Here is a 14,442-nt window from a genome sequence, read left to right as displayed (position 1 = left end):
AAGGAATCTATCTTTGTTAGAATGGGAAATGAGTAAGATGTTAATTAGATTTGTAAGAAAAATAATAACGTAGGAAATAACAGTTAACCAATTGTTGATAACAAAAGGACTCGAAGTAGATTGCTACAGCATAAGGAAACAGTTTAATGGAAAACATGGTTGTCAGAACTATGCATATGATACAAAAAAAGTTCAATTCAATACAGTGTATTTTTAATGAAGACTATTAAAATGGTCTTTTCAACAGTAATTTACAGTAACAGTAATTTTATGGACATGTGTCATGGCACAGTGCAGGTTACCATTCAGATGTTGCTGCTGTATAATTCAAATCCTGTTTTCATCACTTGTTCCTGATGTTGGCTCAGCTGCAAAGACAACATAAATAAATAAGTAAGTGCATTTTCTGAGCATAATTCCCAAGTTCTCTTTGCCATGCTTACTGATATAATCCTGTGGTGTCATAGGCCTGGACATGACCTGTCTGAGGGAGTCCAGCCACTCTCTTTGCTCGCGCTCGTGCTCACACATAAAGACAAATTGCCGCTCAGGTGTTTCCATCATGATTCCGAACTTCCACTTGTTTCCACGGGTGTGCTTTGGGACACAGTCCCTAACAGAATAATTGTTGCTTTCTGTGCCAAGGAAGATGACCCCCAACTCCTCAGCATCCTACATTCGGACCAACAGTAGCGTTATTGCCACACACTTGTGCACAGTGAGGTACTTGACAGTAAAATACTTGAAATACAAGGGTTTGTTCTCACCAAACAGCCTTTGAAGTACAGCAACTTCCTATTTTGGGAGTCCAAAATGAACCACCTCTTTTTGAATGGTTCCCTTTGCTGGTAAATATAGTATGATAATACACATGTATTAAAACTATAAAAGTAAATAATATAAAATGACAAATACAGCAACTTTCCCCCCCACATATTCACACCAATAATTCAACACAGCTTTCTATACATCCAATAGATATAGAGAATCTGCACACTGCGTGAAAAGGACATCATTTCAACAGCATACAGGAAGTAGTCAGCACTGACACATGCGAACATGTAAATGAGTTACTGTCGTTTGGCGTGGAAGAACTTACCGATGGCCCTGTTTTTTCCATGTATCCCTCTTTAAGGTAGTTTGGTGTTATATTCGGGATCAGCTGACAAAGAGTTATAAGTTCACTTAAATCATATCCAAATAAAATACAGGTTCTTATCACTCAAGTTATTTCTATGGCACTTCTCAGTTTATATGAAAATGTTTACATATTCATTCATGTTTGAAAATAATATTTTGGGTGCTTACATCAGCGGCTGTTCCGGTTGGGTACACAGTTTTGAGGTATGCATAGCGAGCAGCACGTAGGGCATTGTACCATGTGACTATTTCCTAGAATACAAAAGAAACCCATCAACTCCGAACAGGGAAAAGTCAATTAGTTATTCGAATGATCGCGCACTCCCACCTCAGGACTTTCATGATACACGTAAAGGCTCCTGGTGCGGTCTTTATCCAGGTAGGTGATCTGCATCCCATGGGGATGACCAATCTTCTCTGGCTGAAATGTTACATTTAAATGCTTGATAGGGATGAGGGCTTTTGGACCTTTGGACTCCTAAATAAAAGCAACACATGTACACATCAGTTTTGATATTTGAATGCTATTTGTAAGCTAACTCACATTTTCCTTGTTGTAGTAAGCCAGAGTGAATTCCCTCTCAGACAAAACAAACTTCCTCTTCAGGAACTGTGCGTTCTCCTTGCCTTTCTTCCACAGCATCCCTTCATAGAAGCCTGGAATGAAATCAAAATGGAGACTACTCCTAACAAGGATAGTTAACGGCGGGACGGGTGAGAGGGCAAAACATCACCTGTGGTATAAGGCGGAGGTGGATACTTGGTCTCTCCTGTGAATTCCAACCTTTCATATTTGGCTCGAATCCACTGCTCTCTTAACACTCTGGGGGTTCAAACAAAAACACTATAGTGACCACTCTGAATGGATGATGCGGGCTCAGTATTAAATTACAAAATTTTAAGAAACTTAATATTTTTGATATATTACTTTTGCCCAGAGATTGTGGTTTGCTAGTACAGTACCATCATTATTCTATTATAACTTATTTGCGGTAGATTTTTGGTGTTAAAAATGTAATGACAACAATAAAGGGCAATTTGTTAAAACTTTTGAACAGCAGATTTAAGGATACTGTAAGTGTAATTTGTTAAGGATAATATAAGGTTAATTCAGTCTTTTTATTTTATTTTAGTCCAGGATCAGTAGATACTGTGTACATTTTGATTTCAACATTTTCAATCTAAATCAGTTCTGTAATCTATCTCTAACACCTATTACGTCTCAAAATAAATTTTTGCTTCTGCTTGCTGATAGTTGCACATCTCTTAATGTGCCCCTGATGATTCCGTTTTCTGATTGGTTTTAAGATACCGCACTGAAAAAAAATACTTACGCACAGTCAGTTTGCTGTGGTCGGTAGTAGTAAGGAGGAAGTGCTTTTTCATACAAAGCACTGGCTCTTTCATTGCCGCTGGATTTCATCCACTTCCCCCCCCAGGCGCCACAAAACATTAAGAAAAATGTTAATTACAGCAACTCATTTTTTTTGTTTGTTTAAATAATAACATTGTTAAAAAAAAAACTATCATATTATACCTATTTATTATGTATGTGTCCATACCTCCACAAGCTCATCTTCCCAGTGGTCAAGTTTTATGGACTTTACTCGGCTGGACAGGTTACGGTGGATACCAGAACAATTCAGACACACAAACAAACCCAACTTGTACGAAGCCCAGTCCGGATCTGATGGGAACAAGACAAGATTAGGAAGTTAGTTGGTAATCATAGTCAGGACAATCACAAAGAGAACATGTGAAGAACAAGACACACAGGCCTCACCGGGCGCGCCGCAGTCTGCACACAATCTGTTCTCTGGCAGCTTCATCAGCTCCAGTAAGATCCTTTTGTTTCGTTCCCAGTTTGCCATGACGCTCCACAGTAAGGCTTACGCGCGAGACCCTCGAAAAGAACCATGGTGCCTACATAGTTTCATATGTGGCAAAATGCAATAAATGCAAGGTTTAAGATGAAAAGTGGAACTTGCAATGTTTGGTTTATGTCACAACACAAGTCAGTCCTTCCTCTTAACCTCATTTCTACTGCAGTGACAAGTTTCAAGCGCCAAGGGCTTTTCTTTTCACACATACGAATACGCCTCCCAATTTCACAGTTTGAATCAAGTCAGGACACTTTGTACACCTTTAATAAAACTTTGTTTACTCAAAACAAAACTCCAAAGTGAAAGTGTACAAATATAAGGTAGGAAAAAATATGTGTTAAAAAAAAGGGATTACGTGAATGTGACATTTAGGGCTTAAAAGAGAGCAATTAAGACCAGACAGTTATCATTTATACGCAGCCTTTACACACAAATTTCTCACTATTTTTCACATTCAACTTTTACATGTGATTAAAGGTTCACACTTGCTCTAAGAAGCAATTCTTATATGTTTATCAACACTTCAAAAAGCAAAGCAAAGAATATATAATCGCTACTGAGTATAAAACACAAATGTACAAAAATACAGATGAATGTGATCAATTTAGTGCTATCTTTCAAAGTACCCGAAGATGTGCTGAGTGCAATAATGCATGTGAGTGTTGTGGTGGTTAAATGCTCAAGCATTTAAGTGAGTCAATACAAGTGAGTTACCAATGTAGTTGGTGTTCTAAACCCCAGCAGACATCACATACTGCACCCGTGCACTATTTCAATTGTGAAAATTAAGTCTGTCATCACAAGTATGTGTAGGGTCTTCTCTAAGATTATGGGAAGTCTTTGGAAAGGTACTGGAGAGTATTCTTGTGGAGACCCAGATGGATGGAGTCCAGGTAGTGTAGAAACCTGGTGGAAGAAGAGGACGCCCTTACTGCGTGCACGAAACAAACAGTTTCACACTTTTATTTATAGCCCTAATTAAGTGAAGAAACAAGTGCTTAACCGCATCCGGGCCTAGTGCCTGCTCACCGTCGTTTCACCTTGCCTTGCTCCTTAATCTGCTCCGACCTGCAGATGGTGCGCAGGGCTGGCAAGTAGTCCACAGCAACTGCAGATCTGTTGGCCAGAGTACCAAGTGTTCCGCTGCACACCAGCCCCTCCATAACGTCTCTCCTTTGCTCCACAACCCTGGAAAAAACAATGCGCTCATTTTCTTAATGGAGGAAGTTTACACAAAGACAAACAAAATAATATCTGGATGTTGGACTCACTGGGGCGGACAGAGGCTGCTCTGAGTGAAGCTGTAACAATTGCAATGAGAGGCCACAGGGAGGGTGAGTTCTGCCGCAGTGTCCTCTGCCAACTGCCCCTCCAGCTGCCGGGCTCGGTCCCAGGCCTCTGCTACAGAGAGCCGACACTTGTGGAAGCTCAGCGCCTCCACCGCAGTCTGGATCTCCAGTGTACGCTCACCCAACACCCAGCTCAAGGTGTCCAGCTCATATCTGGACTCATCAGTCATTCCGTCCTTCAGAGCTGCACTGACTTGAAGGGGTCCCCTGTGAGCATCACCCCCCTGATGAACAAGTAGGGAGTCTATGTCAGACATATTGTTGAAAAAGTCACTTAGTGATTCTAGACACTTGGAGACAGGAACGCTTTTCAGACGCTCTGCAGGAGTCAGTGGTTTCCTTTCTTCCATTTGTGGAACTAGTCTTTCGGTGGGTTCCTCTTTGGCCTGAGGTCCTTCTTGCTGCTTGCAGAGAGAGAGGAAACTCTCCTCTGAGTCAGAGTCTGAGTGCAGTCCATCCTGGTCAGGGAGGTAATGTCGCCTCTTGTTCTTCTTCATTCTATGTGACACTTTAATTGGACTCCCATCATCTGAGCAATCTGCTGCCTCAGATGAGTGTAGCAGCCTCGCATGGGAAGGCGGCTCGTCAGACTGACGGCAGGCAGGTACAAACTCAGAGGTGGGCTCTGGTTTGTAGGTGGAGATCAACTGCAAGCGTGGTAAAGGTAAGAGGCTCTCCATATTGGAGTAGAGCAAGTTAACTCCTTGTCGAGTGCTTTCCATGAGTAGCTCCCAGCAAGCCAGTTCATGTGTGTGAATCTGTTGATGCAAAATATACTCAATACTCAGCTTACTCAATGCATGTAATATGTAAAATGTGTATTGCTACAAATTATTATTATTTTTAACCATTAATAGGTACAAAATGTACTATTCATTGTTTGAACTATGTAAATGTATAAATAACTAAATTTAGTGTTCACATATATATTTTGACAAATGGGAGCACTTATTTTCACATTATCCATAAATAAATGTTTTTTTTAATTAACATTAATTCTGTGGAAGTTGATACATGTTAATGGTCAGAGGGAAAATTTATTTCAAAACTTGTTTGGTATCAGGAGGAACAGTAAATCCTGGAAAGAACTCACACACGCACACACAAAAAGCGAAACTTGTTTTGAATATTGCCTCAGCAGAGTGGGGAAAAAAAGATTAAAAGCGAAAATCTTATTTTTGTGAAGAAAAAAATATATATTTTAAGGACATATTGCCCCGTTCAATGAACGGAAATGTTTAAGCTGTCATGTAAAAGGATCCAGCACAGACATTGTCTTCATCAGCATGCATTTGGTTTGTGTACAGTCTTGCAGTAATTTTAAAACAAACAATTATCATATCATAATTCCAATATAAGAGTATCTAACAAATATGATTTGAAGGAAATTGCTATTTGGGTCAAAAGCTGCAAAGGCAAATTTCCTGCTTCAAGTCTGTAGCTAGCAGTGCATGTCATGCGTCTGTAGTTTACCTGTAGCAGCTCCCAAACATCTCTCTCAGGTTCGATATTCAGTAGGCCCAGCCGACTCTGCGCACAGCCGCTTTCACATGGAGGTTGAGGTGACGTTACAGTCAGTGCACATTCGCCTGCTGCTCCACCACTAGTCTGTCGCTTCAGTTCATTTCCTAATTTCAAAAACACATAAGTGTAATTGCTCAACTAAGTCCATAACTTGACTGGAATTATGAATAAGATCAATACTTCACTTACCATTTGGATTTGTGTCATCTGAAGGTGATGGAACGTGGCGCCCCCCTGCACTTCGAGTCCAGCATTGCAGCTGCAACAGGCTCTGCCGGATGTCACAGCCGTTGATTTTGAGCAGTGTGCTGATATCACGCTGATCTGTCCTCGTGTCCTCAGCCAGACACAACAGGCGCAGGTAGCTGCTCACGTCCAACTAGGACGGGAATCGATTGTAAGGACCAACTTAAGGATGTGGTAAATGAACCCTGAACGGGGCCGCCACTCACCAAAGAGGGCGTTTTGAAATGGATCTCTTCAAAGTTGCCGTCAAACATGGTGCTGAATGCAGGATCTGCAAATCACCAAATGTGAATACAAATCAAACAGGATGGAATGCTCATATTTGCACAAGTTTGCTCACCAACACAATCTAGTGACAGCAAGTACAAGAGCTTTTGTAAATTCAGCCAAAATTATTGCTCTTTTGACTGAAACTTGTGAAATTAATTTAATAATATGCTTAGTTAGCACAAAGTAAAACTGCAACATCATAGTGGGAGGTGTTTCTAATTTGTGTTTACCCCAAGTCATGATACTAAAGGGACAAAATACATCTCGTCTCTCATTAGAATGTCCAGATATACTTAATGTTGTGGCCTCCATGCTTCTACTAACCACTGGTGGTGAGGATGACTGGTCTCTTTGTAGTGCTCATGAAGGTCTTGATGGCAGCAAGAAAGCCAGCATCTTCGTCAAAAATAACATCCACCTCTTCAAACAGGATGAGCGAGGTGGCCGTCCTCTTACTCGGCTCCTCATTGTCCTTAGGCGTGGAAGCCACGGCTGATTTGACTGTGGAGTCCTTTTGTTTTCTCGTGTCCTCCTGTGGTGTCATCTTCTTGGAAGGGGCTGTAAGGTGAAAAACAAACGCTACTCATAAATGTTTTTTTTTGTTTGTTTTTTAAATCAGGACACAGTTGAAGTATTCATCCTTTTGGTTACCCTGCTTAGTGCTCGATGGTTCCTTGTTGTTGGGTCGGCCCATTTTGAAGAAATTTGCTAAAGAGGTTGGAGCGAGGCCTCCTCGTTTAGTGCCTCTTGGAGAGTTGGGAGGTTTCCTGGGAGATGAAACAATCCTGCGAGGAGAGTTCGGCTTCCCTGGATGATAAAACAATGAATTGAGTTGAGCTGGCTTTCCAGTATCTTTATCTACAAGTTAAAGGAAGTGAAATGTAAACGTTGTGCACCTTTTTCAGGCCAAATTTAAGACCTCTCATTCAATTAATGTGACCAATAACCCCCACAAGGTTCAATATTATATTAAGTAGTTAAATGTAGAATTTACATATTTAAAGATAGCAAATAACCTATTACACATTTATTGCAGCTTGCAGCATTTAACAAAACAATGACAATGGACTTAAATTTATTATTTTTCTTGTCAGCGGGTTCCACACAAATGGATGACTATGTGGCAGTTTTTAAGAGTTTTGTCAAAAGTCATTTTTCAGGATAATTAATGTTTAACTATCGAGAATGGCTAATTCAAGACTTAAGGATGCGCAGATACCCCTGTATAAAACAGACTTTCCTAGCAGGGTCTGCCACGTTTGTACATACTTGGAGAGGATCCAAGCTTGCCAGTGCCACTGCTCGTGTTGTAGCTGTTAAAGAATGCGGGCTTGTTTGCATTGACTCCTTGAATGTCAACCTGATGCGACTGAGTGGCCTCCTTCAGCTGGGAAAGAATCAGACGGCCACTCCGTTGAGATGAAGCGTTCACCTCAAACACCTTGGAAGACCAGGAGGGACATAGACAAACATTTAACCGGACATGCTAACTGGTGTGTAATCATGTTCGAACTTCACCTTAAAACCCAACTCCTGAGCACAAGCATAGACTGAGGCAGTCTTTCCTATTCCCGTGGGTCCTGTAATTAGGACTGTATTGCACAACGAGTCCTCTGCAAACAGGGGTTCCTCATCTCCACAGTCCCAATCAGAGTCTTTAACAAAAGACAAACATTCAGACAGACACTCCAGTGAAATGAAAAAAAAAGAACATTGTTTTAAATGACACACTGTTGCGGTCTTCCTCTTGTTTCTTTTCTTTCTGCTTATTCCTCTCTTCCCTGTCTGCACGATGCTTCCATTCCTTCAGCCAACTGCACAAAAGAAAATAATTGAATAAGTAAGATGGATTTTTCAACAGGAAAAACAAACAAGGCATTTTGGTGCTCACCAGTGCAGCCTCTGCACTGAGGCTGTGTTGCCAATGATGTCACTGGAGTGCTGCGGCTGATATTTTTCTGTCCATAACACATCCTCCTTTGCCTCAACTGTGGGAAAACAACAGACAGTTGCCCTTTTATTTTGTTCTGGTTTACAATAGCCAATGACATTCAGACAAGCTGTGGGAAGAATAATCAACAAAACGAAAGGGGGCCAACTGAGGATAAGATTGACAGATGGAATTATGTGCTGATTGAAGGACAATCATAATAACTCGCCTTTCTTCTCAGTGTCCTCACACACGTCATCAAGCACGATGACAGCATCATCTGTTCCAGACAAAGGCTTGTCCTTCGCCTTATCCAGTCTGGCTCTCTGGACTCGTCTTGTGCGGCCTACCCTCTTTGACGGTTCTGGCTCCAGGGTGCAAATGTTTTCTTCATGATCGGCAGCTCGCTGTTTCTTAGCTACTTTGGCCAACTTGTCATCCATCCTCTTCCTCTTTCCTCCTAATGCCTCAGGTGAAGACCGAGTGCTTGCAGCCTCTGTGTGAGGTCAGTAAAACACCAAGGTTTTATTGTATTCAAATATGATCTGTATTTATTTATTTTGGCCATTATACAATTTCTATTAGCAAGCAATTAATTCATAGTTAGTTCTAGATTCTTAAATAACTTCCCCTCTATTATTGCTTTGGTGTCATGTGCATAAACTGTCTACATGCCCGACTTACCTGAGTGTTGTTGGTGATCAGCACGACTGGCCAAGAAGCGAGGCAGAAATGTCTTAGCGGGGAAGAGAGGGTTTGAGGCGCTGACCTCCTCAATCAGAAGCTGACGAACTTTTTCAGACATCTCAAGCCTCCAACCTGAACCCTGGAGTGGTGGGGAAAAGCACAATTTACAAAAAATTGGAGTTGAACACTAAACAGCCACAATGGGCAGGTCTCTTTATCTTTAAATCTGTTAGAATTTTGTAATGGCAGCAATTGAGCAGCAATCATTACAAAGATATAGAATGAAAAATAGATTGTTTTATGTTTAACTTACTCGTTCACAAAACACTCCACGCTCCGGTTTTGTCTTCATACCCAAGGAGCCATTTAGAGGTGGACTGGGCTCAGACACGTCTATGGAAAGCTCATTGAGACAGCACAGTTGAGGAGACTCTGGCCAGGGTAGACGCCATAGAGGACAATCTGTCATTGTACAAAGTACAGATCAATTTGACAGAACACATCCACAAGAGTATTAGAGAAAAAAATGAAGATGTTGATTTTACCATTTGGTATTTGCATCATGTGTACAACTGGTTGGAAAGAGGCACAGGAAAGTGTGTATGTCTCTTTGGTGACAGAAGCCTTGGCCATCTGCTTCTTGAAGGACTCAGGCAAGCCGCTCTTGAGAAACTCTCGGCGAGCCCTGAACTGCTCGTCATCTTGGGAGTTTTCAGAGCCCTCGCGGCTGCTCTCATCAAAGATGGAAATCACAGAAGATACCTTGCGAGCGTTCTTGTCCTGGCCCTCCGTCAAGGCGCCCTTGGAGGCTTTTGGAAACACAATACAGAACCATTCAGGGACTTATAAGCACAATGCTGGAAATAAAATGCTACTGAAAGAGTGAAACACTACCTGGGGCAGCTTTGGTGGCTTTACCCAGCACGTCATTTAGATTGCGTAGAGAGGTCTTAGTTTGACTTTTTTGTGGTCCCTTCTGAGGTGAAGCAGGCTGGTCATCCTCCAGGGAGATGACAACATTCTGAAATCAAGATCCAAGTTTCAGTATAATAGAGATTTACAATGTAAACTTCATCCTTTGTGTGACACCATTGAACAATTTAGAGTCCTCAATTAATCTAACATGCATATTTTTGTAATGTGGGAATTGGTAACAAAAGTGGAGAAAACCAACACAACCATATGACGCATGGCTCATGACTTCACCTTGTTTCTTAATACATTGAATTAGTTATTTGGCTTTTGCAAACAAATCATGAATGGCTAGGTGTGTATTTCATCTCATGAATGATAAATCGTACCTCATCTTCACAATAACTCTTTGCGATGGAAGCCTCCGTCCTTGTTGAACGTCTTACGGTCCTCTTATTCTCAACAGCATCTTTCTTAATCTGTTGAATGGCTTTAGCTTTCGCAACCATTTTTTTTGCCTTCTTCTGTTTTTTGGAGTTATCAGATACCTTGAAACAAACAAAAGAGCATGACCACACATCTTTTGAGCACCATTTAGTTTATTTAACATAACTGAAATATCACCGAATATATGGCAAATATCTTACTCACATTACAGTCCAAAAGAGGATTTTTGCCATTTCCAGATGCATTCGGATGAACTCTCCTGAATTGTATCCTGATGGAACATATTTATGAATCAATGGACCATCATAAGGATTCAAGGAGTCATCATGCAGATTATCAGATGTTCATAAATACTAAAACCATTATTATTATTATGTTACCTGATTGGAGTCTCTTTGGCATCAGGTGGGGAGACCATCTCTGCTATGTAGACTCCATGCTTGAACTTTCGTGTTTTACGGGATGAGAATTTAACAGGGGTCTCTGCAAAATCCTTCAATCTATTCCGTTTCCTAACAGGAAATGTTTCTGGAGTTTCAGGGGCTTGCCTAAGAACAGCCTCTCTTCGAGACCTCCTCACAACTGGAATAGAGAGATTTATGGAAGCCTCTGGCTCCTCTTGGATGTCATCAGATTTAGCAGGCAAGGTTTCATCTGCAACCTTTGATGAAGCTGTGACTTTTTCTGCTGCTTTTCTACATTTTCTTTGTGGTTCTGTTTTTGTAACCATTTTCTCTTCCTGAAAGTCATTTTCCTCAACATCTTTCTCTGCAGGTTGATTTTGCTTGGCCTGGTTCTGGCACAGCTTTGCCTTGGACCCATCCAGGCTAGGTTGTTTGAAGGCCGCCATGAACTGTCTTCTCTCTGCATCAGAGCACTTGGGGCTAGATTCACTCTCAAGCACAATCAGGTCAAGATCCTCTTCTTCAAGAACAACATTGGATTTCCGTTTGGCTGTCACAAGCGCCGTGTGAAGAGGTGGTGCTTCCGTTGCAAGATTTCTCGCACCCTTTCTCCTGTTCGTTAGCAATGCTCCCCTTATCTCAGGCTTTCCTGTTTCCTGCTTTGGTGAGATGGTGTGCATTTGAGCCTGAATGGTGATGGTTCGAGGTGAGACTTGGACAGAGACCTCTGTAGATGCTACATTTTCTTTAGATTTAGAGGTGTCCAACTGGTGAGTATCCATTTTATCACCCTCTTGAGATATCTTATTTCCTTCACACTGCACATCAGTACTCTTTTCTTCACCCTTGACCTCGGACTGACTGCGGACAAAATCCTCAAAAGAGATCATGACCGTGTTCCTCTTCAACTCAGAGCCCTCGTTGACCTCAACCTCCGTGTGGACAGCACAAGAACTTTCTGCACCTTTCTGCTCGGATTTAGAATGATTTTCCTCCTTTTGTTTATTCTTCTTGGAACTGTGTGTAGCATTTGTTTTAACTGGTTTCCCCTTTTCCTTTACATTACCAACTGGAGATGAAGTGCTATTGATTGACACATCTTGTTCAGGTTGGCCATCTTTTCCATATTTAGAGGCATTTTTGTCATATTCATTTTTCTGAGCCTTCTTATCAGACTGACAAGTGTTGCTCTCTATTGAACGATTAGAGTTCGAAGCATCGGCGCTAATCTGGGCCAGCAGAGCAGCTGTATCACTGCCAACGACAGCACAGACACTTTGGGAACTTGCCGGCAAGTTTGAGTCCTCATCATCTGAAATAGCAGCTTCAAAATCCACAAGTTCAGTTTTAGCTTTAGTTGTCTTTCTCCTCCGTTTAAGTGACGGCTGCTTCACAGTAACCTCTGGGTTGGTGTGCTCTTCTGAAGACCTCTGACCAATCCCTTTAAGGTGTTCTGATGGGCTGGACTTTACTTTGGAGGTCAGAGGACCACGGCTAAAATAGTCCATGATGTTATTGGAGCGAGGAGGTGAGAACGGTTTCTCCACAGCTTTGGCCACAGGAGAGAAGTAGCTGGTGATTGTCTTGACAACAGCACTGCCACCATCTTTGCTCGATTTCTTGCAAGGCTGTAAACACAATGGAGTAAGAAAATTAATTCATATAAAGTACTGTATATGACACACTTACAATGTAATGGCTATTAAAATGTGCTTAAATGTGAAAATACCTGTGTGTCAAAATCCTCTATGACAGACGCCATTGCCACAACACCAGCCATACTTTATAGGGACCTGAGGCAAAAAGTAACAATCATGATAAGATGACAAAATTCCTTCAACTAAAAGTACATATTATCTGTCAGTTTGCACCCTGTACAAATGGCATGTGAGCAAGCAATTAGCTAGAGAATCAATTTGACAGCATTCGGTGTCTCTGGACAGTGGACGCTGTCAAATGAGACATACAGCTCAAGTTCACTCAATCAATATTCAGAATAAACAATGCCAAATTGACATAAAATGCAAGGTTACTCGTTCGTGGCCATTGTAAATATTGCATATTAGTGTCATATCAGAGACACCTGAAAGACAACAGGTATGTGAAATAATAAAGCTTCACATCGTATCAACAAAGGAAAGTACTAACGTGACGTCAGTGTGAAACACTACAGGTAAATAAACACCTAGTAACAACACATTATTATTGCCGATATGGAGGGTAACACTTGCGGCTCTTGCCCAAGCTGAAGTATTGGTATTGCAAAAACACTTACCAAAAACAGTTAACACTTCAGACCTCGTTTCCCGTTTACGTTTCCGTGTCGACAGCAAATTTAACGTCCACAGTCAAGGGTGGACATCTATTTGTTTCTGGCATGAACATAATCTATGATAGAAAACAACAAGCTAGCAAAATAAGGCGGCTTTAAGTCGCTCCAAGAAACTTTGCCGCTCAACAGTTACAAAAATGGGTCCACACATCCTGCTAGCGTCGCCTCTTGAAGTAGGAACGTAAGGTGTAAGTGCCAAATGTATGTTTTCTAAAACGTCGACATTTTAAGTCGAAAAAAACATTACTCGGGAAGAGCGTTTCAAAAACGCGCCAGAGTAGTTGTAGAAGGAAGAGCGCCAAATATACGTGACCTTTTGCGTCGACAAATTCCACCAATCAGAGGAGAGTGAACACCGTCGTCACTTCTCGCCGTCTCTTGACCAAACTAAAGATGGCGCCCGACCAGTGACTTACTTGTATATTAGTAAAATGACAGCGACTTCTACTGTCTGCAAAGGCACAGGTACATCATATTCCAAGTTGACGGTACTGTGTGCTCAATACTTTTTAATAATAATAATAATAATAATATTAATAATAATAATAATAATAATAAATACACCGACTAAAAAATACTATAGGTCATCAGTAAACAATACAGTAAGTAAAATAATTAAGTACCGTACTAAACCCAAGTACTCATAAAAGAGAGACAGAGGTTTTATGTCTCAAACATATATTAAATATTGTTCATCCATTTTCTTTACCTTATCCAGGCTCAGGTCTCAACATTGTTGTAAGCCAATGTAACATTATGCACAGTTTGAATATTAACACTGCATATATATATATATATATATATATATATATATATATATATATACACATTTTAAACACTTGAATAGTAAATCAATTTAAATGCATTTCACATACAAGTTCAATAAAATGTGTAAAATGTTTATAAACAAACAATTCTTTAAGCTTAAGTGCAAAAATATGTGGTACTAAAAGTTAAATACAACTGAATTGTACTATGTGTTTATTTACTACTAGAGGGAGCCATCTTACTACTAGTGGCACTAGTACTACACTTGGAGAATCACTGACGTGGTACAATACAGTATACATGTGTATAGTATGAGACCTAACAATAACCTTACCTACATTGTGGACCATTATATCATTCTTTCAGATCAAATAATGTACTGAATATTCATCTATTTATTCACTATTTCAGATTTAAAAAAAATTTTTTTAAGTATTGACAAAGTGTTATTTATTGATCCTTAGTGGGGAAATTCTAGTAATGAGATGTTTTGAGTAAGCGGGTACTGTACAGTAACATTTAAATTTTCTTGCATTTATCTTTTCTCCTT

General features: G+C 40.6%; 2 protein-coding genes across 4 annotated transcripts; both read right to left on the bottom strand.

Moving 5' to 3' along the window:
* Positions 1 to 124: 124 nt before the first annotated feature.
* Positions 125 to 3,144, bottom strand: adap2 (ArfGAP with dual PH domains 2). Of its 2 annotated transcripts, none has more exons than XM_077557991.1 (11): positions 2,924 to 3,144; positions 2,703 to 2,827; positions 2,475 to 2,566; positions 1,875 to 1,963; positions 1,685 to 1,797; positions 1,469 to 1,618; positions 1,309 to 1,392; positions 1,100 to 1,162; positions 768 to 845; positions 444 to 672; positions 125 to 368 (listed from the first exon to the last, which is right to left on the bottom strand). In XM_077557991.1, exons 1-11 carry the CDS (start codon positions 3,009 to 3,011, stop codon positions 328 to 330), a joined length of 1,152 nt encoding a protein of 383 aa, XP_077414117.1. In that variant the 5' UTR covers positions 3,012 to 3,144; the 3' UTR covers positions 125 to 327. The 2 variants fall into 2 exon arrangements, with proteins under 2 accessions (XP_077414117.1, XP_077414118.1); XM_077557992.1 differs by having other exon boundaries at positions 2,678 to 2,827; positions 2,924 to 2,945.
* A 127-nt stretch (positions 3,145 to 3,271) lies between these two features.
* On the bottom strand, positions 3,272 to 13,399 carry atad5a (ATPase family AAA domain containing 5a). 2 transcript variants are annotated; one of them, XM_077559670.1, is made up of 22 exons: positions 13,068 to 13,399; positions 12,522 to 12,585; positions 10,769 to 12,420; positions 10,593 to 10,659; positions 10,331 to 10,489; positions 9,924 to 10,050; positions 9,575 to 9,838; positions 9,343 to 9,491; positions 9,027 to 9,168; positions 8,572 to 8,838; positions 8,304 to 8,400; positions 8,144 to 8,226; positions 7,931 to 8,067; positions 7,682 to 7,853; positions 7,064 to 7,219; positions 6,737 to 6,970; positions 6,349 to 6,413; positions 6,086 to 6,275; positions 5,846 to 6,000; positions 4,295 to 5,130; positions 4,053 to 4,211; positions 3,272 to 3,929 (listed from the first exon to the last, which is right to left on the bottom strand). In XM_077559670.1, exons 2-22 carry the CDS (start codon positions 12,570 to 12,572, stop codon positions 3,851 to 3,853), a joined length of 5,241 nt encoding a protein of 1,746 aa, XP_077415796.1. In that variant the 5' UTR covers positions 12,573 to 12,585; positions 13,068 to 13,399; the 3' UTR covers positions 3,272 to 3,850. The 2 variants fall into 2 exon arrangements, with proteins under 2 accessions (XP_077415796.1, XP_077415797.1); XM_077559671.1 differs by having other exon boundaries at positions 10,769 to 12,411.
* Positions 13,400 to 14,442: the final 1,043 nt, after the last annotated feature.

The sequence above is a fragment of the Vanacampus margaritifer genome, chromosome 2 (genome assembly GCF_051991255.1).
Source record: "Vanacampus margaritifer isolate UIUO_Vmar chromosome 2, RoL_Vmar_1.0, whole genome shotgun sequence".
Taxonomy (NCBI): Eukaryota; Metazoa; Chordata; class Actinopteri; order Syngnathiformes; family Syngnathidae; genus Vanacampus; species Vanacampus margaritifer.
The sequence above is the reverse complement of the archived record's forward strand: the minus strand, read 5'-3'. Positions and strand labels throughout refer to the sequence as shown.

Bases quoted from the DNA above. Each gene is read 5' to 3' on its own strand.
- atad5a (XM_077559670.1), bottom strand. From the start codon at position 12,572: ATGGCTGGTGTTGTGGCAATGGCGTCTGTCATAGAGGATTTTGACACA. The intron at 10,660-10,768 runs GTAACATAATAA...ATGTTCCATCAG, and splicing joins GCCAAAGAGACTCCAATCAG to GATACAATTCAGGAGAGTTC. The intron at 6,276-6,348 runs GTGAGTGGCGGC...TTCCCGTCCTAG, and splicing joins ATTTCAAAACGCCCTCTTTG to TTGGACGTGAGCAGCTACCT.
- adap2 (XM_077557991.1), bottom strand. From the start codon at position 3,011: ATGGCAAACTGGGAACGAAACAAAAGGATCTTACTGGAGCTGATGAAG. The intron at 846-1,099 runs GTAAGTTCTTCC...TATATTTACCAG, and splicing joins TGGAAAAAACAGGGCCATCG to CAAAGGGAACCATTCAAAAA. The intron at 369-443 runs GTAAGCATGGCA...TTGTCTTTGCAG, and splicing joins GACACCACAGGATTATATCA to CTGAGCCAACATCAGGAACA.